This window comes from Colius striatus, chromosome 2 (assembly GCF_028858725.1).
Source record: "Colius striatus isolate bColStr4 chromosome 2, bColStr4.1.hap1, whole genome shotgun sequence".
NCBI classification, from domain to species: domain Eukaryota; kingdom Metazoa; phylum Chordata; class Aves; order Coliiformes; family Coliidae; genus Colius; species Colius striatus.
Genome location: NC_084760.1, coordinates 92,515,879 through 92,543,420, shown reverse-complemented (window position 1 = coordinate 92,543,420; position 27,542 = coordinate 92,515,879). Strand labels below are relative to the sequence as shown.

The window sequence follows — 27,542 nt, the reverse complement described above, 5'->3', positions numbered from 1 at the left end:
GGCCCCTCTCCTCCGTGGGGCTCGGAGGCCGGCGTGTTTCGGACGGATGTGCGGGAGGAGTCGCCGCGGGGGCTCACGCCTCTCTCGTATTGCCACAGCCCCCTCCCGCGGAGACCCGGCCCGGGCTCCGGGAAGGCTGACCCCCGCCGCACTGGCCCTGCAAGCTGAGCTCCCGGTCGGCTGGGACCAAGTACCTCGCGGCATCTCCGCCGTGGCAGGGCACCCCGGCGAGGGGTAGGAGGCGGGCCGGCCCCCGCGGGAACCGGGCCGGCCCCTCCCGGGGGTGGGCGGCGGGCGGGGCGCGGCGGCTCCTCCTCGCCGGGCCGGGGTTAGTTTTGGAGCGCAGCCGGGGGCGACGGCAGCGGTGGGAGAGTGGCGTCCAGTGGGAACAAAGCGGAGGACGGGCGGTGAGGCCACGCCGGGCGCTTCCCGCAACAGGTCTCCCCGCGCGTCCGGCGGCAGTGCGGGTCCTCCGCCTACCCGGGTCTTCGGTCTCCCGCTCCGGGCGGCGGGGCCGGTCACCGGCCGCCCCCATGCGGTTCGGCTCCAAGATGATGCCGGTGAGTCCCGCGCGGGCAGGGCCGCGGGCGCTCGGCGTGGCGGGCGACGCCCGGGGGCTGCCCTCCCGGGCGCGGAAAGTTGCAGCGGGGCAGCGGAAGGCAAAATGGATACCGAGGGCTTGGAGCGGGGTGTGAGGGCTACTTTCCCTCCGGCCTTCCTTCCCTCCCTCCCTCGGGCCTTGCCTCCTCTTCTGCAGTCCCCTACCTACCTTCCTCCGCCCGGCGTGGGCTCCGCGGCCGCGCTGGGGCTTCCCCTCCCCCTCCCGCCTTTGCTGCCTATCCCCCCCCCCCCCCCCTTCAGCTTTTCTTTTTCTTCCTCTTCCATGCCGGGATCAACTTGTTAGACGGGCCCGCTGGAGCGGATCCAGCGCGGGGAGGCCGAGGGGCAGGAGTGCAGCGGGGCCCATCGCGCTCAGGACCTTCCCCCTTCGCCCGGCTCCTAGGGGGGACATTAGGCTGCTCCCCAGGGGCTGCTCGCAGCTCCAGGAGGGCATCTGCAGAAAAAGCAGAAATGTAGAATCCTGCCTCTTTTTTTTTCCCCTTTTTTTTCTTTCTTTTTTTTTTTTTTTAATTGCGTGAAGTTCTTAAAGTTGCCTCGAAACGAGTCGTATCTGCAGCTTCTGGGGAGTGGGTTCGTGTTCGGCTGCCCGTACTCTTAGAGGAATATGGTGTCCATGTTGTTTACAGTTCCAAGTGATTAGGAGCTCTCAGGGGAAGGATTACCCGTTGCTGGCTTGGAGAGTTTCAGGAGTTTGTTCGCGGCCCTGTGTATTAAACCTGCCCTGCTCTGGGAGGTGTCTTTGTTTCGACACTTTGAAAAGGAAGGGGGAGGACCACCTCCTTGTTGGAGTTTTAACATGGATTTTAAAACTACAGCCTTTTTGTCATCTGAAGTTGTGTGAAAGCAGAGCACAGCAGCTTTGCTTACCTTTCAGCACAAAATACGTGAAGATGATGACATAAAATACTCAGTGTCCTTAAAAAGTACGCCTGCCTCTAAATACCTGGTTTTACCAGCAGGGATGGCCCAAGAAATCCATAATCTGATATTCCGAGAGACTGGCATGTGTACAGAAAATCCCAGCAAGTTTAATACCTGCTTAGCCCGAGCTGAGGGTGCTTTTAAATATTGTCTCCTTCATCTACCCCCGGGCGATGTGGCTACCGAGTAGCTCTGCCGAATAGGTGGTCCTTTCAGCAGCCCTCTTCTATGAAAGGTTATTTCCTGTTTAACTCTTCCAGGAGCTAATTGAAGCGAGCAAGGAACTAAACTGGGAGGTGAAACTGGGAATCGATGCTGGAAGGGTATGGGTGTTTCAGGAACGCTTGTTTCGCTATCAGTGTGAGATGCTTCCTCTGCAATTAAGAGGAAATAATGAGGGATAATTTGGTCTCTCGGAACACTAGAGAAGGCTGAGTGATTCTTGCTGTAACTAGTGAGGGAGGAACAGAAAGAATACGAGCCCATCTACAGATTAAATAGTCAATGTATTGTGCAATTGTGGTATTATCTGCCCACGAAAAGCTGAGAAAAACAAGCAGTAAATATAATAAGGTGTTAATTTAAACCATGTCAAAACCGAGTTAGGTAAGCACCCTCATATAATAGCGAAATCTCCAAGAGATGCTGTTGCTGTCACTGAGTGCGAATATATGAGAAAACAAGCAGGAGCAGTCTCAACCCATCAGTTGTTTGCAGGTGACAAGTTCCGGAGTGTACATTGCTCTGGTGGCTCAGACTTTTCTGTGGCTGATGACTCAACTCATTAGTGATTCGGGTTTTTAACCCATAAATAAAGGGATGGATACAGCCTTTCCACATTGTGTTTACTGTGAATAATGAATGATTTTTGAGTGTCCATTGTGGCTGAAGGAATTAAAAATATAAGTATTATGACTAATAGAACTTGAGTTCAGCTTTAGAAACAAAAACAGTTTTAGTGTAATATTCAGAGGGCTAATATGTCCAACAACTATATTAAACAGTGTAAAAGCATGGTAAAAAAGATGCTGTGATCCCTTGGCTGTACAGCAAATAAACAGCCATTTGCCACTTTCAAATGCATTTTATAGTAAATATGTGAATATGAAAGTGTGGAAAATGCAGTGCCAAAAGCAATTCTTGCTATTTATCTTCATTATGTGTGTGTTTTTACAGATTTCCTGGTTTCCTTTTTATTTTGTTGTTCTTCCCTGAACTAATTATCATTTCTTCTCTTTATAAAAAAAGGCTGAAGTGTTTACAGTGCAGAAAGAAAGAGGGTTTGAAGAAAGTCGGGAGGGAGCGGGTTATGTGAATGCTCTTTTACTTACGCAGTAATGAGGTGTTCATGGACATGAGTATCTCTATCTGCCTTATTTGAATGCTCGAAACCATCTGCAAAATGTTTTGTTTCTTACAATGTCTTTTTCTCTTCCCCACCCTCCAAATAACATTGTTTATGTAAGGTGTTAACTCTGCTCCAGGTCCATCGCTCCCCTGCTCCAGAAGGCAGTGTGGACAGGAGATTAAGCAACACAGGAGGGCTGGTGACCCTGAGCGGGGGAATACAGCAGACGTGAGCTGAGCCAGGAATTCACCTCTGAGTAGCTGCCAGTGAAAAGCCTGGAAACTGCTGTAGCAGCATAACTACTCCTGCTCTTGGGAGACTACCCTGAAATGGGAATGTTTTCCTTGTGGTGATGACAGATAGGAGCTAAACTGCTGCTGTAACCATATGTCAGGACAATGTGATTAAAAGTCTGCATAAGGATGTAGTATGAAGTAATTTCTGTGTAGCTGTACTGATGAAGGTAATAACAGGGTTAACACTGGCAAGCTGTGTGAAGTTGTCTCACCTTTCATCTGCGAAGGCTTGTGGGAGTGTGACTGGTACTGTTAAGCAGTCAAAAGGAGCTGCACACACTTTCTGAAATAGCATATTTTTCTGCAGCATAATTGGTCTCTCCCTTATTTTGCGTTATTACCCTAAAGATGAGCATGTATTGAGAAATAATTTGCGTCATTATGCATCCTGCATAAATGGCATTTCACAGATAATAGGAGGTAACACAGATTGAGCTATCCTTTAATGCCCAGGCAAGTTTTCGGATCAAACCCCGTTGATGATCTTGATAAGGTTCCATTTTGCAATTTATATTCTGTGTGGTAGTTACTGGGAGCCTCCTTGAAATCAGAATGGATACAAATATGCAGATGTATTGTTAGGGTTAGAGACTAACTTGACAAATGGGAGAGTGATTCAATTCCAAAGTTAGTTTTGCCTTGTATCATCAGAAATCGGTTAAATCTCTGAATTTGGAGTTTCCTGATAGATCACATGTTCTTTTCTAATCAAGTTAAGCTGTGCTTTGTTTATGTGTAACCCTGTAACTTTGATACCATAAGTTGTGCTTTCATTGTAAAGTCTGTTGAATGCCGTGTTCCAAGTAGTCTTTTCTGAGCTGTTACATCCAGTAGGCACTGAACTTGAAGTACATATTTTCATTGCAGAAAGTTTGCTACTTTGTGGATGTGTTTTATTTTTAAAAAATATATTCTTAACCTTTAAAAAAACCCCTCTACGATGAAAGTTATTTTGTTTGTTCCCTTAGGAGGTTACTTGGAATTGTCATGTGGGTTCTGAATTACTGAAATAGTGTGGTAGCAATCCATTTTGAGCAGTTTTTTTTGGGAAACACTTTTCCTGCTGCTTGACTGAAGGAACCTTAAAGGAAATTAATCTCTTGCACTCTGTAAGATGAGCAGCTATGAGTTTATAAACAAACAGACCCCTGGTCGATTTTACCAATTTGTTGTGATACCAATAAGTCATCTGTAGGATCTCAGCCCTGTTGCCTATAGTATTTAAAATTATTTAAGATCCAATCAAGTATATCAGTAATTAATATTGTTTTTCTTGTCTGCCCTCATGGATTTCAGTGCCTGAATGGGAGTTCAGGTCTTTCAAGCGTATGCATCATATCTTCATTTGATCAGTTTAGTATCTACTGCATGTTCTTTTAGCTGAATTTCCATTTAATGTTAGTCATTTAAAAGGGTTTTTTTTTTAATTTTATGGTCGTATACAAACACTTTAATGTGGTATTCAGTGTTCATTGGATTTTGTCTAGAACGCTGAATAAAGCTTAGGTGATATTTAGTGAGCTTTCTTGACTCATAACTTCTACCTCTTGCACTTCTGTTTAGACTGGTGAGCTGTCATTATGCACAACATGAAATACTGTCTTGAGATTCCCAGAGTGCTCCTTTTTTTTTTGTTGTTACAAAAGAAAAAATATTGTTAGGTTTTTTTTTCTACATCTCCTGAATAATTGTCCCAGGAATAGCTTTAAATGCATTTAGTTTCTCAGATGACTTTGAGTACCTTAGTCCATCTGCAATTTGTGTTGTGTTACGCTGCAATATGTTAAATAACTTTGTTTCTTTGTGTGGCTTTTATCTAAAATGGGGGAAGGGCAAGATTACAAATTCATAGCAGATCAAGCTCCAGAGGCCATGGGAATAGCTAATTATGCTGCTTGTGATCTGTTCAATAGTTCAGGGTGTGAGTGCCTCATGGCTGGCTCTTGCATTTACTGTTTCATGAGCTAGTGCAGTGATGAAATTTGGGACTGGTGAATAATTCACAGGACTTTTTTTTGTTTGTTTGTTTTTTTTAAAACTTCTTGGTATTGCTAGATGAGATCTCCCCTTTACCAGTGAGCAGATCTGCTTTGTGAGATTTATTTACATGCAAGTCAATTGGACTTCAAAAGAGGCAGGTATAAAGGTTATTTCAGCAGAATAAACTAGCAGAATGGCAATGTACCTAGTTTTTCTTTCAAATTATTAAGAAATAGTCTTGAAAGTGCATTTGTTTAGCCGCTGTCCTTGTTAGTAGTCTGCCTCAGGGACTCTTTTCCCTCCCACTGTGTGTGTTATTGAGCTTGTTTAATTATGGGCAAAGTTGTGTCTTGCTGCCCTACAGCTTCTCTGAAGAAGGAGCCAGTTAACCCTGAGGATGCTGACTCCTGCTACCTCCCATGGCTTGGTGACACAGCTGGAGCAGAACTTCTTGCTCCCTTTTGTATGAGCCCACTGATAACAAAGGGACCCCCAGATCCTTTTAATCGCTGGGCTTTTGACTTCCTCTGAAGTGTAAAAAATTACTTTCCAGAAGGTGCTCCTATTCTCCTATTCCAGGTAGCTGGCAGATAAAACCCTTTGCTCTTAGTTTTTGGGTTTTTTTTTAATCTTTAGGCCTGGTTTCTCTCAGTTTAGTCACATATGAGTCAGGCAAAGTCTGTCTGATCTTCAGTTCTCAACAGTCAGATGATATTGTGTGTATAAAGGTCATTAGAAATCCTGGACATCATGTGAAGTGTAGTTAATTATCTTAGTCACTGTTGCTTAACTGTTTTTGAGGTTTTAGGCTTTTGTGTGGAACGTGAAAGACCTGAAACGTTTAAAACGATGTTAGATAACTATTGGTGTACTTTGGGATAAATGTTCATGGAAAGTCAAGGGGAGTGAATTGATGACAGAACAACAATCATGACTTAGATTCTGTGATGTTGGACAGGCTAAAAGGCAGAAAGCAGCCTTGCACTTGCTTTTGCTATTTGCTCTTTGTTAATCATTAACACTAGAGGTCTTGATGCTGGTGTTTAGAGTTAGTCATGCGTATGTCCTCACCAGTTGTTTCACCATGGTGGTGGCATTACATGGGGATTGAACCATGTTGTGTGTAAAGGATGAGCCCTTTGGGTTTTGCTGCTGTGATGTTAAGACCAAGAATTTTGTTACTGAGATGGTAACATAGTTTCTGTGCCAATTTCTTCTATGCTACAGTGATGCTTCCAGGTCTTAATACGATGTGATCCTTTGATAGATGACTGTGTGCAATGTCCTAGATTTTATTGGTGTCTATTTTTAAAAGAAGGATTTAAAGAACAATTCTTGCCTTTCTTGAGTTTTTAAAAATCCTGCTCTTTCATCTGTATTTCATCCTTTTGCAAAGTAAAGCATACTGATTTTAAAATCAAACATGCATTACAGCTATCCCTGGTTCTGTATGTTTCTCTTGATTCTGAAATTGATTCCAGAAAATCTCAGTCTACAATATACCTGGGTTGTAGTACCCAAACTCCAGGAAAAAACACGGACACTGTCACATTGCTGACTTCAAGGCTTCTGACATTATTTTGGGTTGTTCAATATCAAACATCTGGTCTGTAACATACTAACTGCTATGGATCAGAGCATTTAATAAAGGGAGCAGAAGCTGTGGGGAGGTTAATCTACTTGTTAAAGGTCATGCAGTGAGTTTGGCCTCGGATTTGGGAGTTGGTAGAGTCAAACCAACTGGTACATTGTGGTGTGTCTGGAATGGTCTGTCATAGTCAATATGTTAAATGTGTTTTAATGATCTTGCTTAAGGTATTTGCATTGCCTACACCCCTATTTCTGTAGAGTTAATCATGAATAGGGAGAGGACCCTCATTTCAGTTTATTCTGTTCCACGCTTGAAGAGTCACTAAAAGAGGTGCTTGTTCATAAATCCTTTACATTTATGTAAAGTCATTGTTCCTATTTCACTGTTTAAGGCATATCTTGGATGCTTTGTTTTTGTTGAATAAGTTAGGAGATTTTCCTTGTTTCTTTTGATACTTTTATTTTGTGAAGCTTAACTGCTTAAGGAGCAATTTAGATCTAAGCTTAGATTACTAGTTTTCCTCTATTGCAACAATGTTAAATCCTGTTGTTCTTTAAATTGAAAGCTAAAGAAGAGTCTCTAGAATCATGAATTTTTCCTACCTTCAGTTTTGTTTGGTTTTTTTTTAAAGAGTAAAGTCTGTATTTTCTCCCATAGATTCTGTTTCTTTTAATGCATTTGAACTCTGCTGCACTCCAGTGGAGCAGCAGCCTGCAGGCCTGTGAACATGTCACAGCCTTGCAGTGTGTGAATAAGGAACTGGAAGATTACATGCAAGAACTGATGTAGAGTATCCTCTTTGCACTCTCAAGGTGTGTAGGCTTGGCCTTCTGCAATGTGACTGTCCTCTTCGGGTTTCAGTAGCCACAAGCCTCTTCAGTAAGATACAGAGGGATCTTCCCCCTCTCATGCCTTAGTTATACTGGACAAAGGTCAAGCTGTGCAAATTGGCTGAGCTAGCAAATCATATGGAAATGTACAGGAAGGCTCTTACTCCCTGTAGCTGGGGCTCTTACTCATCTGTTTGTCGTATCTTTGCAGTTACAATTTGGTGGTAGTTTCCTTGCTGCTTGAGAGTATTGGCAAATCTGATGAGCTTTTCTTCTTCTCTTAAAGGGGGGAAAAAAAAGTATGTGTGCAAACACATTTTTTTTCTCACCCTACTCTCCATCCTACCTAAGTGTATGCTTCCCTGAATGGAGAACCTCACCCAGATCAGTATCTGGGCCATGCAGAACAGTGATTGATGGCTCCTGCCCTGCCTTCTCCAGGAAAATGAAATTCATTCTTGCCATCTTTGGGCATCCCAGGACTGAGAAGACTCTCTAAAAGATGAGCTTCCCAGAATTTCTTAGAGGTTCTGTGATCTCAGCTGTAGCAAGACTCTGAACATAAGTCTTCAGGAAAAGCTGACGTAGCATGGAATGTGATTGATTGCTGGCTGCAAAAGAGGGAGGGAGGTAAGTGTTACTGAGTTATGAAAGATAGAGTGTGTAGGGTCCAGGCCAAATACTCCAGACTCTCCTTGGTGAAAACCAGAAAGGTTGTGAAATACCAGAAAGGACAAAGCACCTCTGCCATGGGTCACGTATTAGCTATGTTTTTGAAGAGCATTGCCTACTTGTCATGCTGCCCCATAGCCACTTTTTTGGTGGTAGCCACGCTATGTTTTCCAGCCTTTTGAGAACGTTTTAGTGCAAGTAGAGGTTTGTGTGGGGAAACTATGGAAACAACACTGCATGCTACTTGCCTCTGAATCTTATTCTTACACATAAGTCTTGCCCACAGGGTCTTTCTGCAGTGCGACTTCCCACTGTTGCACAAAGCCATTGTTCCTGACAGTGCTTCTCTTGCAAGTAGCATTTAGTGAGACTGGGTTAGAAACCAGAAAAAGGTTTTCTGCCTTCAGGGAAGCTGAGTGGCCAAATTTTAACAGACTGAGCGGGACAATTTCTGAAGTTCTTGAGGCAAAAGAAGCCTATTGAGGAGCCTGGCATAATATAAATGTTGATTTGATTAAACTCTACTATGTTTAATTCATTTAAATTAGCTGTGAGATCACCTCAGTGACCACCATTTCATACAAGGACGTCTGCAGAGATCACTGCCCTGACTTTGCTGGTGACAATGTGCAGAGCCACTCAGGAAGCCTGCTGCCTTGCTCTCATCTGCTCTCCCTTCTCAGCTGGTGTGTCTGTGTAGAGCTTGGTGTTGCCTAGAAGGAGCTCTGGGGAGTGAGTGGCACTTAAATAAAACCTGTCAGACAGTGATCAACTGTACAATCTGCCACCCTCCCGCAGCTTCTGTTATAGTAGCTGAGTGTTTCCCGATGAAAGTTAAGGCACGTAGAGCTTCACATTATAGGAGCAAAGCTTAGATCAAGTGGAGTGCTTGGTGAGCTAATGGTCTGACTGATGAGGTAAGATTTCTCCTTCCAAGTTCTGCTGTACTTGTATATCTCACATTATAATGTGGTTGACTAAGGCCATCTGACCATCCATCGTTTCCAGTGTTGGTGTAGCCCCACTGGTCTCTTTTAACTTGCAAAGTAATGAAAAAGCTCCATCTGTTTTGGTGTAAAAATTCAATTCGTCTTCCGTGCCAGTTGAATACGTGCTGCTGTAGTGCAATATTCCTCAGTATTTGCGCAGTTACTAATGACTTCCTTCATGTTTGCAGCCCAGAAGTGGTAGGACAAAGCCTTCTTTATGGCCTTAAATAATAATTTCAATTGTTGTCAGATAGATATGATCACCAAGCATAAGCATTTCCTGCTGGTTTTCTTTGGCACTGCTGTGGCTATGTTGGTTGCCTGCATTGCTTTGTATGGGCTGCTCACTCTCAGCGTACTGGCAGTCATCTGGGTCTGACAAGTGAAGGTCATCCTTCTGTTGTTTCTCTTGCAACAGGAGTATGTTCACACCCAGAACTGGTGGTGAATTGGAAAAGCTACCCTTCTGCAAAGGTATAGTGTGACTTTACAGCTAATTAATTTAATAGTAGGATGCTGCTCAAATGGATGGTCTTGTTCCTTTGGTTTCCATCCCCACCCAAAGCCATGTGTGTTTTGTAGCTTACCCTTGAATTTAGTAAGCAGTTCAGTGATGGTTGGAAGGAAATGCTACCTTGTACTAGAGGCAGAAGTCAACAAAAAGGCTTATATGGTTGGCATTGATTTGCTCTGTGGCTGCATAATGGGACATAACGGGGAAGATCTGAGTAGAGCATGGCTTACCTCTGTCAGCTCCATTTAGGTTGGCTAAGCTGTAACAGTCAGATGATATCTTATGCTTTCTTTAACCTTCCTCTTGTCTTGAGAGATGTTAATAAAGGGGAATTTCTCCATCACCTTTGGGTATTCTCACTCACTTCAAGGATTAAGTTGGACTAACACAAACATATATTTATCTCGGTGAGACTGAGGAACTCACATAGCAGGAAGCCTCAGCCTCCTGGAGGCAAGTATATAGGAAGCCAAAGCTAACCTTGAAAGCAGTAAAGCACACAGGAATTTCAGACCACATCGCAAAATAGTTTGTCTTGGCTTTGTTTCGTTTTCACTTGTCCTGAAGGTAGATGGCTGAACATCATGTTTGGGGATCTCGGCATAAAGGTGTCAACCTGTGGTATGCTAAAATGCCCCTGATTTTCAAATTGTAATGTATTTTAGGATACCAGATTGGTCATCCTGTATCACAGAACAGCCCGAACAGTGTATACTATGTCTTTCCCCACACTGGAATTACCAGGGTGGTTAAACGTGTCAGAGTTTCAGGTGCCAGAAATGATGTGTCCCCTGACCCACCTGTGCATGTCACTAGCCTTTTGGTTTGTCATATATCTCTTTCATGGAGCTAGGTGACACATTTTCCTGGAGTAGTGACTAACATGATATAAGTAGTGTTTTCAGAAGTGGTTGGCACTGAGCTCTATGAAGTTGCTGGTATCGGAGTAAACCAGTGTTCTATGCTTTTTTCTTTTTTCCTGCCTTCCTGAATTGTTTTGTTTTACTGTTAAATCACAAAGCTTCTGCTTTCTTGGTCTTTTAAATAAAAAACCCAAACAAACAACCAAACCTGATTGAGATTAGACATTCTCAAAAAAAAAGAATCCTCTTTTCTACTTCAATACTCTGCCTCCACTGTGACACATTGCAGGAGCGCAGTCCCCTTGCCAGTAAATAAGAAGGTAATAAATTTGCCTGATGTGTGGGTCAGACACTTGTTGTGTGATAAACATGCATTTCATTTGCATGTTCTGGTGGGCTGAGGTCATGTGCTCCCTGGTGTGAATCTGGATCGTCTTTTTATTGGTGACATTTTTATACGTTGGCTGGAAAAGCCAAAAATGGTTAGTTTTAAACCTGATAAAGAGTTGGTATTTAAGGCAGTGGGTGGTGTGGTGTGGGTGGTATAGGTGCCAGTTTACTGTGATAGCCTGTTTTGTGAAAGTGTAGGTTATGTTAAATAAGTTTTTTATCCCTGACGTGGGTGTAACTTTGCTTTTCTTATGGAAGATCCTGGCTTGCACAAAACCTTTTTCTGATTACTAGGAAAAATACTAGGCTTTCTTTTCATTGTAAGAATATAGATGCATCTTAAGGGACTAGTTTGAGAGGTGTAATTCTCAAGCGTCCCCACAGGCAGCACTTAGTATGGCTTTTTATCGGCCTCTAGCCATCTAGGGAGCAGAGAGAAGTGTAACATTCCCAGTGAGGGGGATGCAAAGCTCTAGAGCAGCAAGAGCAGCTTAGTTTCTTTTTCAAAAATTTCCTTTAGTTAACTCTTTTTTTTAGTGCAGAGACTGCCTCTGGGTTTGACGCAAGTAGAGAAAATTGAGATGATTCAGACTTAAGCTTGAGTTCATAACCCCTCTCATTAGGCCTGGATGTTGCCTTGGCTTTAGGCTCTTGCTAGGCGCAATGAGTGTTGTGATAGTGAAGAATGGGAGGAAGACCAACTGTAAACCCTTGTGGTTATGTTGTATGAGTTAGACTGTTATTCTTGTCCAAAGCATAGTACCTATTGTAAGAATTAAGTGGTATAATTTTCTATCTGCCTGAAAAGAATATTAATTGCTTTCTCCTTGTGTACCAAGTATTTATAAGTCAGTGCTGAATGCAGATGATGAAGCAGAGTCTGCCCAAGGGGCAGGCCTTGAAAGACCCAATTCTCCTTTGCTGACTCCAGGAGGAGGAGGAGCAAGTTCCAAGTAGGACAACAACAGTACAAGTCCAAACACCATGTGTAGGCTTGCTTTTCTGCCAGTCAACTTGCAGCTGGTTTTGATGAAGTGTCCAACACTGCAAAAGCAGTGACTCTAGGGAGCCATGAGGAAGGATTTGAGGAGAAAGAGGAAGAATACGTGGGGAGGGGGGTGTCTATGTCTATGTAGGAGAGGAACTTGACAGATGGCAGTGGGAAGAGATCTTTGAATATGCTGCCATGTGGTACAATATGAAGAACATATTCAGCATTTGTTTTCCCTGAACTCCTGCAGTTGTTTAACTAAACTGGTGCAAATCCAAGTGTGGATTCAGGTCTGAGCAGAATGAGCTGCACATGATGTATTGAGAAATGTGGGTGCTTGGTGAAAGACTGTGGTTTCCTGCATATGTTACTGAAACCCATTTAGTTTATCTATCTTAAAAGCCAAACAAACTGGGCCATATATATTTTAGAACACTTTCTTCTACTTTAACACTGATGTTGCAATGGATACCTGCAGTGCAAAAGTGTGGGTGGCTTTAAAAGCTGCGCTTAATTTGAGCCACTCTTGCCTTCAGTAATGTGTGGTAGCCCAACCAAGAAGCACGGAGTAGGTTGCTCCCGTGCTTAGCTTTCATCCAAAATAGTGAGCTTCATTTGCATAGACCTTTGTAATGTCTGGCTTACGGGAGGACTCTCTTCTTGAGTATGTCGGAAGATGTAACTTGAGTTCAAAGTAAAAGTCTTTGTTTGGAAAACTCTCATCTTTAATGGTCTTGTGTATAATACTCTCCTGAAAGATGGAGGGCAGCGGGTTATTTACTTGTATTTACCAGGACTGTGCTCCACCTGACACTTCACAAAATCAGAATGGCTAAACTAAGATGATGATGACTTTCTATAAGATTTGGCAAGAAGTTTGTATTTGCATCTTCCCTGTTTCTAAGTCTGATCTCAACCACTGAGTTCTGTCTTTGGGGTTGCAGTCCATAAAGCATAAAAGTTGCAAACCTACATCTATTAATTTTAGGTAGCAACGCTACTTGGCCAGAGCTCAGACTGTTTTCCTTGGAGCTCTTCAGATTCCCCTAATGATGATTCAGATGCATGCCTGATAGTGAGATGTAATGTGGCATTTATGCTATAGCGTTTTCCCAGTTTACCTAGTGTATATCAAAAGCAGATGGCTTTCATTCTGTTCTCCCTACATTAAGGATAAGAGGGAGAAAAAAAAAGGAAGGGAAGAGCTTCCTCTTTGCTGTTTCCAGCTCTTTTTTTTCCCCATCCCCCTCAAAGTGCACATAGATGTACGTTGTATTTTAAGTCCTGGAAAAAATTGATGTTTTTACCTAAGATAAAATGCGAATACATAATAACTTTATCTTTAAAACAATCCACACAAGCAGAAACTACCATGCCTTTGAGAATAAAGGCTCAGTCTTGTTTTCTTCTGTGATACAATTGAAAGGGAAAAGGGCTGTGCTTTATATAGAATGGGAATAATCTGAACAGTCCCATGGTGCTTCCTACTGTACTCCACCTACCTTGCATCATAACTTCCTTTCTCATATTTATGGCCAAAAGCCAGTACAATATAAATGGAATGGTGTGTGCAGCGGGTGAGATGACAAGAACCGAACTCCATGCATTTGGGTGTGGCTGAGGCAAATATTGAACTTTACTCTGCATTTCTGTTGAACCTTGCTTCATTGGACAGCTGAATATGAAAAGAATCAGGGATTGCTATAATCTCATATGCCTGTCTTGTAAGTCTATCGAAACCTTGACGTACCTTAATCTTCAGGTACAATAAGTGAGGATATTGCCTACAGAAGGACTCCTTTCAGGTAAGGAACTTGGTGCGGAAGAATCACTGAATTACTTTATTGTGGTATGCTTTGTATTAAATGGAGAGCCATAACTATGCAGCAGTTCAGAATACTGCTTATGAGAACAGGAAAATGTGCTGTTGTGCAGGCTGTCTTCTGTGGTTTAGAAAGTTGCTTCAAGTCAGCAAAAAATATCTATTTTAGTAGCTCATTTCTTCGTGGCTATCTGGAAAGGTGCAGCATCAGTGTTCCCACTAGGTAAGATGCAAGACTTCCCTTTTAAAACTCTGTTTGGAGCAGTTTAATGTTATCAGGGAACAGTAATTCATGGGTAAAACTGAAGGTATCTGTGGGTGGAAGCAGTTATTTCTCATTTCTGTCACCTGTGTGTGGAATTTGATAGTTATTAATTCTAAAAATTCTGTGTTACTGTTTTTTCATCTAAAATAAACTTCTAAAAATACATTTTAGTTCAGGATGTAAATTACATTGTTGTAATTCTTTGCCATCCCACACAGTGTTTAAAAAAAGCTGTTTCACGTATTTGTCAACTATGTTTTCTGTATGGATGTATATTGCAGCTGTGTAACCACACTGTGTAGAAAAGTCGTTGAAGGGCATGCTATGAGCTCATCTTTGGAGGCTTGTTTATACATCAAGTGTACATATTCTCCTTGTTATAGGAAGATATATCATCTATGTCCAACCATTTGCAGTGTAATGTAATAGGTTTAACTTGGATGGCAACAGAGGGACTCACTGCAAAGCATTGCATTATCAACCTTAAGAGTGACTTTTAATGCCTTCTTAGAAATGAGAGCTAAGAAAATTGGTTATGCAAGCTAAGACCATTTCTTAGTTGTGTTATGGTAATATAAAAAACCCCCTACAGTAGTATTGTGTGGTTCAAGGGTATTAAGTTTCAGTTTAAAATGCAGAGAATATGGAATGTGATACAGAATGATATTATTAGCTTTAATGAAAGCTAATGAAATGAATCACGATTGCCAGAGGCAATGTGCTTGTTTGGCTACCAAATAATGTTATAGTCTCTGTCCTTGCTGTCTTATATGCCTCAGTTTCCCTGCTTACAAAGTAGGGAACTGCTTGCTTATGTCACAACTTCCTGGTTATAAGATGCTTTGAAGATGAAAAAGCCCATGTGAATAGGTGCCACAGTTTGTATCGTATGTTACGTGCTGTGCAGGAAGACCACATTAAGTCAGGAATTCAGCAAATAGTGAAAACCAAGGTTAAGTTAATTTATAAAGGACTGAGTTTTGCCCAGGAAGATTGTCATCTCACATTTGAAACATTGTGAGCTGAATTAAATCTTTCACTAGAAGCTGTTGAGGGGGGAAAAAAAATATGTTCAACATTTTAAACCTTGAAGTCTCTATATTTAAATTTGCATCATGTTCATAGTCAGGGAGTTTTCTCTCTGAATATTTGCATCCGGAATAATTGAATATCATTAGTATATTAATTAGAAGATGTCCAATTTAACAGCCTTTTAATATGTAAGGTGTATGACACCAGTTTTATAAGTAAGGACTAAGAGAAGTCTGATGCTTTATAGAAACACCATCAAAGCTGAAAAGTAAATTGCATTTCTATTCCCTCCCTGTTTTTAATCAATAATTGAGGTCTTCTGATCTAAGGAGAAAATTGATATGAGGTCTTTGATATCTTGTTGGATGTATGTGAATTGTAAGACATGTATTTACTCAGGTTTGTATTCCAAACAGGTTTGGAAGCTTTTTTTTTTTTTTTTAGTACAACAAAGAATGAGCTGAAGTGTAGTGTGGTCATAACCTAGCATTTTTGAGAGAGTCATTCTTAGATATTTTACTTTCATCTGAAATCTTACTTGCAGATGTTGACACCTCTTATGTCATATTGAATATCAGTGTAATTGTAGGAAATGATCCTGTTGATGAGCTTAGCAAAAAATGGGTCAGATTTGCAGGGAAATGTAAAGCTATTTGGGACTGACGTGCAGAAGAGAGATGGAGGATTATGAAGTAGGGTATGACTTGCTTTAGTTGATGCCATCTTCTGTGCTCCTGTTTGTTTTTTTTTCTTGCTCCGTTCTCTTCCTGTTCCTGGGTAAGTTAGAGTCCAGACTTAGTGGTGACCCTGCTTCTGCAGTAGGGTTGTATTAGATGATCTCTAAAGGTCCCTTCCAACCCCTACCATTCTATGATTCTATGATGCATTGGTAATATGGACTGGAAAAAAAAATATACATTTCATGCTAAGAGAACTCTAAGTTGTAGTTCACATCAATTTGAATTTTCTTAGATGTCTAAAGTGGCAGGCTTTTTGAGACACAGAAACCTCCTTTATTTGGTACTTTGCTTTGCCATTGAGCTGTAAGCTGTACATCACACTGATTCCTTGCAAAAACTCTATTTTTCTTTAGCTTGTGTGTCCTTGGTCATCCCTTTGATGCCCTTGGTGCGTCCGATCGAACTGCCTCATTTGATGCCTCTGTAACAGCAAAATTTTATTTTCTAAGCTGTAGTAGAGTCAGCTGAAATCTGTGGTTTGATTTTCATTTTTTTTTTTTAAGGAACTGCTTCAGTAGGTATGCAACACATCCCTGGTTTCTTTCAAGTATACCAAAGTACCGGAATGCTTTTATGTTTTAAAGCTTTTCAAGTACCTATAAACAGTGAGTACATCTTAGAATCCTATAATTGTTTTGGTTGGAAAACACCTTTAAGATCACCAAGTCCAACCACTAACTTCATGCTGCCAAGCCCATCACTAAACTGTGTCTCTCAGCACCTCATCTATGTGTATTTTGAATATCTCCAGGGATAACGACTCCACTTCACTGGAGAGGCCATTCCAGTGCTTAACAGCCCTCTCAGTGAGAAAGTTCTTCCTAGTGTCCAATCTAAACCTCCTCTGGCACAACTTGAGGCCATTTCCTCTTGTCCTGTCACTCATTAATTGGGAGAAGAGATCAAACCCCACCTTACTACAACCTCCTTTGAAGTAAAGAGAGTGATCATGTCTCCTCTCAGCCTCCTCCAGGCTAAATGCCCTCAGCTCTCTCAGCTACTTCCCATCAGACTTGTTATCCAGACTCTTCACCTCGTTGCTCATCTCTGGACATGCTCCAGCACCTCAATGCCCCAAAACTGAACACAGTATTTGAGATGCAGCCTCATCAGTGCCAAGTACAGGGGAACAACCACTTCCTTGGTTCCACTAGTCTCACTATTTCTGATACAGGCCAGGATGCCACTGGCCTTCTTGGCGACTTGGGCACACTGCTGGCTCTTATTGAGCCACTGTTGATTAACACCCCCAGGTCCTTTTCCACTGGGCAATTTTACTGCCTCACATCCCCAAGCCTGTAGTGTTGCCTGGGGTTGTTGTGGCCCAAATACAGGACTCAGCACTTGGCCTTGTTAAATCTCATATAATTGGCCTTGTCCCATTGCTCCAGTCTGTCCAGGTCCCTCTTAAGAGCCTTCCAGCCCTCAAGCAAAACTAACGCACCTGCCCAGCTTTGTGTCATCAGTGAATTGCTGAGGCTGAGGTGGAAAATGAGAGGGGAATCTTTAGTTTGGAACTTAAACAGGAGTCAGATCCCTAACTAGAACTGCTTAGCTTCTATGCTAGGCATTCCTAAAACTCATTTTTTAAAAGCTGGAGAGAGGAAAAGACTCAGATCCAAGGCTAAATGGAATTGTCTGGTTTTAAACTACTTGCCTGGATGCTATCTGTAAAACAAATGCAAGATCTGACTGAGATTTGTCTTTCTCTTTTTTAAAAAAGGGATTTCATTTTTGCCTAGCTTGAAATGGATTTTTTTTCCCCCACTTTGTTCTTTCTTTTTTCCTTCTGTCTTAATTCCTAGATGCCTATATATAACTGTCTTAACATCTTCAGAGAGGAGCAAAAGGCTACTTTACACGCTAGTTTGATGTGGTCTACAGGATTCAAACTTCTGAACAAGGTGTCATGAGAGTATTCTTGTTTCCTTTGTTTTTCTGCTGCTGAGTGATCAAACAGTAATACAAACTATCTGTTAGTGATTAGTAAATGTGGCATTTGAACTGTTTCCAGGGGAAAGAAGATTTCTAGGCATCTCAGTGTGAGGTGGTGCAAGCCACAGCAGCCACCAAGGGTTATGAGTAGTGCCAAGAAGCCATAGAAGGCTTCTGCTTTGTGGCAACATCTTTATCTTTTCCATCCCTCTCTGAGGACAGCGATATCGGTGTGATGGATACTCTCTGGTCAGTGTTTGCTCTAGGCTCAGACATGGCCAAGTGAGAGCTGGCTGCCTGAGAAGATCTTGCAGATATGCAAGCAGTGGAGCAGGCTGGGCTAGCTCCTTGCCTCTCCCCTGCAAGGTAATAAATGTGACTGCATTTGAGTGGGAAAGGAGGTATACAACTCCTTAGATATGACTTCTAAATCATCTTAACATTGTCCTTGGAGCTTAAGGGAAGTGGATGAGGTAACTGAAGGTCATATTAATTTTGTAGCCTTTTAGTTGCTTTAGACTCTTAAGACTTTGAGGTATATTTTCAGGGAGTTGGCAGTGTTTGATTAGCTTTTTTAATCCATTTCCTAGAATATGTGGGATAGAGGTAGTGTGGATACTACCAAGGTTCAGAAATGGGCCCCCCACACCAGGGCTGAATGCTGAATGCTCTGGCTTAATATATTAGTAATTATCCAGAGCATTGTGGATACAAGTGATCCTTCCTGTGTAGTTGTCTGTATTGGTAAATCCTAAGGATTAATAACTGGATATAAACAGGCACACTGTAGAGTGAACAGCCCTGCTAGGGTCAAATTAGGTGGTCTTTGTGTGTAATGCCATATTTTGTATGATTTTCTGTTAATTCCCATCAGTGAGCTTGTATTTTAAAACTAACAAATGTTACTGCGGATACACAGCTTGTGTGATTTACTGGTCTGAACGCAAAGGTGCACAGCATTAAATGTTGCAGTGCTGATGTTTGACATACCTATATAATCCTGTTCTAAAGCTATATGGGAACCTGTTTATTATTTTATACTTTCTGCCCCAATTTTATGTGTTTTAAGTGATATTCTTATCTGGTTGTACGTGTAATCCCTCACTGTCAGCCTCCTCTAGAAATGCTACATCTAAAAGATAGTATGTTCAGTGACAACAGATGAAAGCTGAGTATCAGAGTTCCTGCTTGGAAAGCTTTGTCTCTTAATTTAGGTCAGTACATCAATGCACTTCGCTGTAAACACAACGGTTGCGCCTGTCTTCGCTATGTAATAAGTGTATGTGGTAAACTGATCCTGCCTGCCACACAGCTCTGGCCCACACAAAGCATACCAGAGAGGGAGCAGTGTTAAAACCAATCCTCTGCTGCCTGTGGGCAAACAGCTGTGACCTCAAATGGCAGGTGGGATGCTCCTCTTCAAGAGCAGAACTGTGGAGTGAGCAGCAGCCTTGATCCAAGCGAAAATCATCAAGCACAGGGCGTCCCGCTCCATCTGCCTGCCTGCCCTCCACAGGATTCACCAACTTCTGTCTATCAGTAACTGGAGTTTTGTTGCTGCCTTTGCAGTTTTCACATTCTCTCTCAATTCCTCTCCTTAAAAGCTCCATGTGTTTTGATGGCTGGTATTTTTGCCATAATGTGACAAGGAAATAGTTGGGAGATAAGAACACTTTCTGGAGTATTATATGCACAGGTCTTGAGCTCTCTTTCAGCAGGCTTTTTTTTTCCTCTCGAATATTTGTAGAAAGTCGTCAGGAATTTCTCAGAAACCATTGTCCTGGGGAGCTAGGCAAAAGCAGATATCAGAAGATCTGCATGCTTTTGGCGCCAAATCTGGTACATTTCCAGGACGTGGAATACTACTTGCAAGCATTTATGCTTCCACAAGTGGGACAAATACTCTGTATAACAAGACATGCTAAGCGTAGAATTTTTTCATAGAAGCTTTTAAAAGAATAGAGGCATCTTCTCTTGTAGGGGTTGAGGGGACTTAAGAGACCCTTGAAAAAGCTTTGGAGGTGTCAGGGATGTGTGTGTGCACGGTTGTATTTGAGGAGAATCCCAAGAAGGGTTCTTAAAACTGTGAAGAAGATGGGGCTAAATTTCACTTTGCAGTGCATAAAAATACCTGTTTCAGAATATTTACACAATATCACAGAAATAAAGTTTGTGATAGTGCTTTTCATTTGTGGTTGTTGTGGGATGAATAAGGGTGTTTTGTTTTGTTTTAATTTAGAAGGATATTTATACTACTTTTGCTTTGTTTGATTTGTCCCTTTTTAAAATTAGCCTTTAAACTGTTATTCATAAGGATATTTACCCATTTTACTCTCTAAAATGAGGCCAGGCAAGGATTTGTCTTTTCCTGCAAAAGCTATTTTTCCAACTGTGTGAAAAAAGACTAAACTGTGTAGCCTATTGATAAGACTTATATTGTTTAAAATGATAGTAGAATAATTGCTTTCTGGAGACCTTTGATTTGTTATATTTTGGGGTTGTTTTGTGTGTGTGTGTTGCTGGAAGTTGTGTGACTAGCAGCCAGTTGATTCTGAGGTTGAGAATAGGTCTCAAGAGAGATTTGATGTGAATTTTTAGCTAACAGCTCCACTTTGATAGCAGTTTAATATTAATAGTGTACAGTGAGGTAGTTGCAATGGTAATCATCAATATTTTCTGTTAAATAAAGCAACTAACTTTACAAATGCTCATTTTCTGGTTGTGGCAAGGAAGACATGATCAAGAGTAACATCTAGCTATGTGGTGTGTTTATAAAGAATAATAACCAAAGATCAAGGATCTTGATTGACTTCCTTCTTGAGATGCCTGTACTCCAATGCATCCAGCATGGGGAATAAACAGGAGGAGCTGGAAGTCTGTGTGGGCTATGATCTGGTGGCAATTGCAGAGACATGGTGGGACAGCTCACATATCTGGAATGTGGTCATGGATGGCTATGTCCTTTTTAGGAAAGGCAGGCCAACAGGGTGAGGTGGTGGAGTTGTTCTTGATGTGAGACAGCAACCACAATGTACTGAATTCTGTCCAGGTGAAGATGAGGGGCAAGTTGCAACTTTGTGGGTAAGAATTAAGGGGCAGGCTAGCTATTACAGGCCATGTGATCAGGATGGGGAGGTTGATGAGGTCTTCTACAGGCAGCTGGTAGCAGCCTCAAAATCACAGGCCCTGATTCTCATGGGGGATTTCAACTACCCAGACATCTGCTGGAAGACCTATATGGCTAGCCACTTACAGTCCAGGTGATTCCTTCAATGCATCAATGGTAACTTCTTGATGCAAATGGTGGATGTTGCAACTAGGAGAGGAGCACTACTGGATCTTGTACTCACAAACAAGCAGGGTCTGGTTGAAATGGTGGAGACTGAGGACAGCCTTGGCTGCAGCAATCATGAGATGGTAGAGTTCAGGATCTTGTGCAGGAGGAACAGAATACCAAGCTGGATCACAACCCTTTACTTTAGCAGGGCCAACTTTGGCCTTTAAGCAATTGCTAGGGGACATCTCACGTGACAGGGTATTGGAGAATAAAGAGACCCAAGATAGTGGGTCTTTATTCAAAGATCCCTTTTTCCAGGCTCAGGATCAGAGCATCCCAGTGGGTAGGAAATCAAGACAGGGAGCCAGGAGACCCTCATGGTTAAACAGGGAACTATTGGGCAAACTCAGGTGGAAGAAGAGAGTCTATAGATCATGGAAGGAAGGGATGGCCACTTGGGATGAATATAAGACTGTTGTCAGAGGATGTAGGGAGGCAACTAGAAAAGCTAAAGCCTCATTGGAGTTGTGCTTTGCAAGGGAGGTCAAGGACAACAAGATGGACTTCTTCAAATACATTGCATATAAAACCAACACTAGAGGCAATTTAGGCCCATTGTTGAATGAGTCGGGTGCCCTGGTGACAGAGGATACAGAGAAGGCAGTTACTGAATGGCCTTCTTTGCCTCTGTCTATAGTGCTGGAGACTGTCCTCAGGAGCCCCAGACTCCAGAAGAAGTCATGTTAAAGGAGGAGTTCTGTTTGGTTGATGAGAACTGGGTTAACGATTAGTTAAGGAATCTGGATGTACATAAATCCATGGGCACTGATGGGATGCACCCACGGGTGCTGAGGGAGCTGGTGGGAGTCATTGCTAAACCACTCTTCATCATCTTCAGTGAGTTGTGGAGAACAGGAGAGGTGCCTGAGGACTGGAGGAGAGCAAATGTCACTCCAGTCTTCAAAAAGGGCAAGAAGGAGGAGCCAGGTAACTACAGACCACTCAGCCTCACCTCCATCCCTGGAAAGGTGATGGAACAACTTATCCTGGATGCTGTATCCAGGCATTTAAAGGGCAAGAGGGTCATTAGGAGCAGTCAATATGGCTTTACCAAGGGGAAATCATGTTTGACCAACCTCATAGCCTTTTATGAAGATGTAACCAGGTGGATAGATGGTGGTAGTGCAATGGATATGGTTTATCTTGATTTCAGTAAAGCATTTGACACTGTCTACCACAGCATCCTGGCAGCAAAACTGAGACAGTGTGGGCTGGATGGTCAGGTAGTGAGGTGGATTTTTAACTGATTGAAGGGAAGAAGGTGCAGAGTTGTGATCAATGAGGCATGGTCTAGTTGGAGACCTGTATCTAGTACAGCCTCTCAGGGGTCGGTGCTGGGACTGGTACTGTTCAATATATTCATGAATGACCTTGATGAGGGAACAGAAGGCACTGTCAGGAAGTTTGCTGATGATACTAAACTGGGGGGAGTGGCTGACACGCCAAAAGACTGTGCTGCCATTCAACCAGACCTGGACAGGCTGGAGAGTTGGGTGGGGAGAAATCTAATGAAATTCAACAAGGGCAAGTGTAGAGTGTTGCATCTGGGAAAGAACAACCGCTTGTACCAGTACAGGTTGGAGAATGAACTCTTAGAGAGTAGTGTAGGGGAAAGGGGCCTGGGGGTCCTGGTGGACAGCAGAATGACCATGAGCCAGGAACGTGCCCTCGTGGCCAAGAAGGCCAATGGCATCCTGGGGTGTATTAGAAGGGCTGTGGGCAGTAGGTTGAGAGAGGTTCTCCTCCCCCTCTACTCTGCCCTTGTGAGACCTCATTAGGAATATTTGTCCATTTCTGGGCCTTCAGTTCAAGAAGGACAGAGAGCTGTTGGAGAGAGTTCAGCGCAGGGCCACAAAGATGATGGGGTGGAGCATCTCCCTTATGATGAAAGACTGAGGGAGCTGGGGCTCTTTAGCTTGGAGAGGAGGAGACTGAGGGATGACCTCATTAATGTTTACAAATATGTAAAGGGTGGATATTAGGAGGATTGAGCCAGGCTCTTCTCAATGATGGCCAATGATAGGACAAGGGGCAAAGGGTGTAAACTGGAATGTAAGAAGTTCCAAAGAAACTTGAAGAAGTTTTTCACTGTGAGGGTGAGGGAGCACTGGAACAGGCTGCCCAGATGGGTTGTGGAGTCCCCTTCTCTGGAGACATTCAAAACCCACCTGGGTGAGTTCCTGTGTGACCTGCTCTAGGTGGTCCTGCTCTGGCAGGGGAGTTGGACTAGATGTTATTTTGAGGTCCCTTCCAACCCTTAAAGTTCTGTGATCCTTCTACAGCTGTGAAAAGGAAGCAGAGTAAAATATCCTTGCTTTCCTATGAATGGTGTTTATTTGGGGGGAAGATCTTGTATTGGGACAGAGTCTAAGGACATTGCAAGTTGACTTCTTTCTAAGAATCCTTCCAATGAAGTGTGTTATAGAAATGCAAATTATGTTTCCCCTTCAGAGCTTACTACACAGACAGTGATGTATTTTTTTTTTAACAGGTGTGATTGCTGTTGTTTTTTACCATAAAGAATATTTCTTAACTCTAGATGACTGTTTCTCATGCTGTGTGAAATGCATGCAGTAGGTACCTATAGTAAAGTGGGAGGAGTTGTGACACATTACTGTGAGAGAAGGAAGGAACAGTAGATTGAGGTTTAAAACCAAACAATCCTCCAGCAGTACAATTTAGTTGAGCAGAGAATTGCTTTTGTAGTGTCTTGCTTATATCTTAAAAAGAAATTTGGTTTTGTTTTGAAATTCTGGTATTCACAGTATATGATAACAAATGATACAATTGTTGAAAATAATGCATTTAGGGGGAGGGTTGTGACTCTGATGTGCAGTCTGGCTTTGTGTTGTAAAGTAACTGTGTGCTATTACCTTTGTCTTTTTCCAGATGTTTCTGACTGTGTACCTCAGTAACAATGAGCAGCACTTCACTGAGGTGCCTGTCACCCCCGAAACGACCTGCAGGGATGTGGTGGAGCTGTGCAAGGAGCCTGGTGAGAGTGAGTGCCACCTGGCTGAAGTGTGGTGTGGCTCAGGTAGGTTAGGTTTGCACTTCATGTTTTGCTAATCTCCTCATTAGACCAGCTGTATTATCACACATCTACAGAAAGGCTCAAGCATGCAAAAAAGAGTTAAAAACAAAGAGGAGGAATCAAACATGCTTTAGCCCTTCTCTGATGCAAATGAGTCTCTGGAGAGTGTGGGGAAGGTTTTTTCTCTGCCATCTCCCCACAGTGGGATCCCAGTGGGCTGTGTGGCCTTTTTGAAGTAGTAAGTATCAGTAGTTTAGTGACCCAGACAGAATAATTTCTTCAATTTCATTGCATGGGAAAATGGCAGTGTCAAAGGAAAAGTTCCTTTTTCTGATGACACCTTTGTCATTCCCAACAATGTTAATTGAGTTTGGAAGGGAAGAAGTGTTACTAGAAGTAGTAGAAGTTACCTGATGTGACATGCTCTAAAGAAGATGTGTGCTGATTTTTGTCTTGGAAGATCAAATCTCCCTAACTTGCAGTGCATTGGATCTGGAGAACAGGTCAGCAAGCAAATCAAAGCTGAACCATGCCTAACTTTTCACGGCTTAAGTGAGAAAGGAGTCTTGACTATATTCTGCCTCCACAGTACTCACTAGATAGTGGTAGCCCTCCAGAGGCATAAAATAGATGAATCACAGACAGGATTTTAAGTTATGAAAAATAATTATATTTGATCCAACTTTGAGATACTTCAGCAAAAAGATTCAGATAAGTGCTTATATTCTGCTGCTGTTGGCCCAGCCTCCCACCTGTTGAAAGAGGTTTTTGGTGAGCTGGATGCTCATTTAATGGCATGAGATACGTGAGTTGTCTCTTGATTTTATGTATTTTTTTAATTAGCCCTTTCTGACAGAGGTGTGATGTTTCTGATATTTCTAAGTTTAAATTATGCAACATAATTTTATTTTCTCCTTAGAAAATAAAGAATTTTTTCTTTATAAAGCTTTTATAAAATGACCATTCCAGCATGGAAAGAGATATTTTAGGAAAGTATGTCCAACTCTGTCTAAACCAACACAATACCAGTCTACACTAGTCTTACAAGGCAAGTAAAAGAAAGGTTTAGATAAAACCTCTGAGTTTATAGTTGGTCTTAGCCTCACATTCTATTGAAGAGCACAAGTTTTGATGGTGAGGAACAGGGTTCTCATCTTGTTACCAAAGTTGGACGGCTGCTAGAGTGGGCCATTCCTTTCCTTGTGTTTCCTGAACCTGGGTTCTTGATTGACTTTTGAGATGTTGGAGAATATGCTAGAAAAGGCAATGAGATTGTCATGAACTCAAGGCAGAGCACCTATACCGAGAGGCAAGTGAAGTCAGACAGTACTTAGTGTCCAGATGGTTTTCTTAAGCCTAAAATTGAACCTCTGTTTGAGTGGGACCATATAACACATGGAGGTTCATTTTAAAATCAAGTTGTCAGTCTCTCAGGTATTCAGGAAGATGTAAGAAAATGATCCAGATATAAAACCAAAGTGAAGCAGAGAATCTTTCTGAGAAAGGTCATGAGGTATTGTGAAAACAGATATATAAATATTGCACAGTTATTGTCATAACACCAAAAAAGGTATTGCCCATTTATACAGTGAAAACCTTGACAAATGCTTTAGAAACCAAATTGTTTACCTTACTGATCCTGTAATATTTACAGTTTACTTCAAAATACAAACACTGATGTGTGTGTAAAACTAAATACAGTTTCAAATTATACTTGGTAACAAAAAATGCAGTAGTTGCAAACCACAGATCATTAAAAGACTTTGAGTACTGGATGAAGTACATCCTGTTGTTTCAGATAAAATAGATCCTTTCTTAAGCATCTGTATAACATCCATTAGCACCTATTTGTAAGAGATTTCTCCATGTATATCTTGGATATTTTTTGAGGGGGAGGAGGGTGGGGAGTGAGAGAACTACTTTCAGCTTTTACCTAATCTCACTTTAGATACCAGCAAAGTTCACTGTCTTGTTTTCCCAAGGTACGTGCCCGTGACTTCTGTTTTGTTTGTGTCTTACACTGGACAAATGAAACTTTACTTTTAAACAAACACAGTGCATGGCAGCTAACATTCTAGGATAGAAACAAAAGATTTGTGTTCGAAAATTACTTCTTAGGCTTCAGTTACTGAGATATCCCTTGTCTCTTTCTGATACTTGCTCAGGAATTTTAGCTTCTGTTGTCAGACCTTATTAAGCACACTTTGAGAGATCGCTGCAAGTGTGCTTGAGGCATTCTGCTCCCTGAAGGAGGCAAGTTTACTGCTCTCTGTGTCCTCCCAGTTTTGCCTGAAAAGCGATGAATATCAGGGAACACTTTCCTGATCTTCCTGTTATTGCCAGAATTCTGTTAGATGACTACCTTGGCCACTGTGCAAAGCAGTAAAAAGGCGAGTGCATGTAGAAAGATTTCTTTTTTTCTTTGAGACAGGGAATAAAAAAATGAAAAACGATTGTTTGTCCTTTCATCTTAAGCTTTCCAAATGTACTTTTGTTTGATATTTGAAAATCTTTGACCTTCTTTTGAAGTCACTGAGTGATATTGACAGAATTCTTGTGTAAAGGGCATCTCCCTTGATTATAGAGTTTCCGTTGAAGTATTGCCGAGCTGCTAGAAAGCTGTCTCCTAAGCTTGCTGTATATTCTTGGAAGATGGAAATCTGACAACGATACTGTTGTGTTTTTGTCTTATGTTTCTTTTTTCCTCTTGAATGAAGGTTTAACAGATGAAAAGCTTATTTAGCTGTCTAGACAAGTAACCGCCAAGAGACTGCTTTTTCTGTAACAGTGACCTACTTGCTTATTCTATAAAGCTAATCTCTTTTGACAGTGACTCCAGAAATTTTCCTTCCTAGATTGCTTGAACACAGCTGCAGCATTTTCATTTAAAGAAAACACTTTTATGTTGAAAAGATCTTTTCACAACATGCTGAAAACATGTTAGTAGCTCCTCTTCTTGTGAAACTGCAAACATGCTTAACACTAAATTTTTTTCCTCCCAAAATGACTATTCAATATTAAGATAGTGACTTTGAAAGACTCTGTTCAATGCGAACTAATGAACTACTCTCGAGTTTATCTTGCTTTTTAAAAAACATTTTCTTTTCCTCCCCTTGCTTGAATCATGAAAGGAAACATCCAATAAAAGCAGTGTCAGGAAAAACTACGCTGGTGCAAAAGTGAGGGTATTTCATTTCAGTATTTGTCTGCTTGTCTTATTTCTCAGGCCAGGAACAATATATTCTGTTTGTCTGGCGCTCAGCACAAATGGATCTAGCCTGATCATGAGTCTCAGATGTTGTCATAAGATACTATGACAATATCCTGACTACATAAGGTTGATTACTATAGTATATTGACCACATATTTGA

General features: G+C 41.9%; 1 protein-coding gene across 2 annotated transcripts in view; it reads left to right on the top strand.

Annotated features, from left to right (window-relative positions):
- Nucleotides 1–333: 333 nt before the first annotated feature.
- The window catches only part of TP53BP2 (tumor protein p53 binding protein 2), a 53,400-nt gene continuing 26,191 nt past the window's right edge, over nt 334–27,542 (top strand). Inside the window, exons 1-2 of one of the 2 annotated variants that reach the window (XM_061991490.1) lie at nt 334–560; nt 24,027–24,174. In XM_061991490.1, the coding sequence (XP_061847474.1) occupies nt 534–560; nt 24,027–24,174 (175 nt within the window). In that variant the 5' untranslated portion in view covers nt 334–533. Of the gene's footprint in view, nt 561–13,753; nt 13,812–24,026; nt 24,175–27,542 lie in introns of those variants that run through there. The other variant, XM_061991491.1, reaches the window with a different exon arrangement.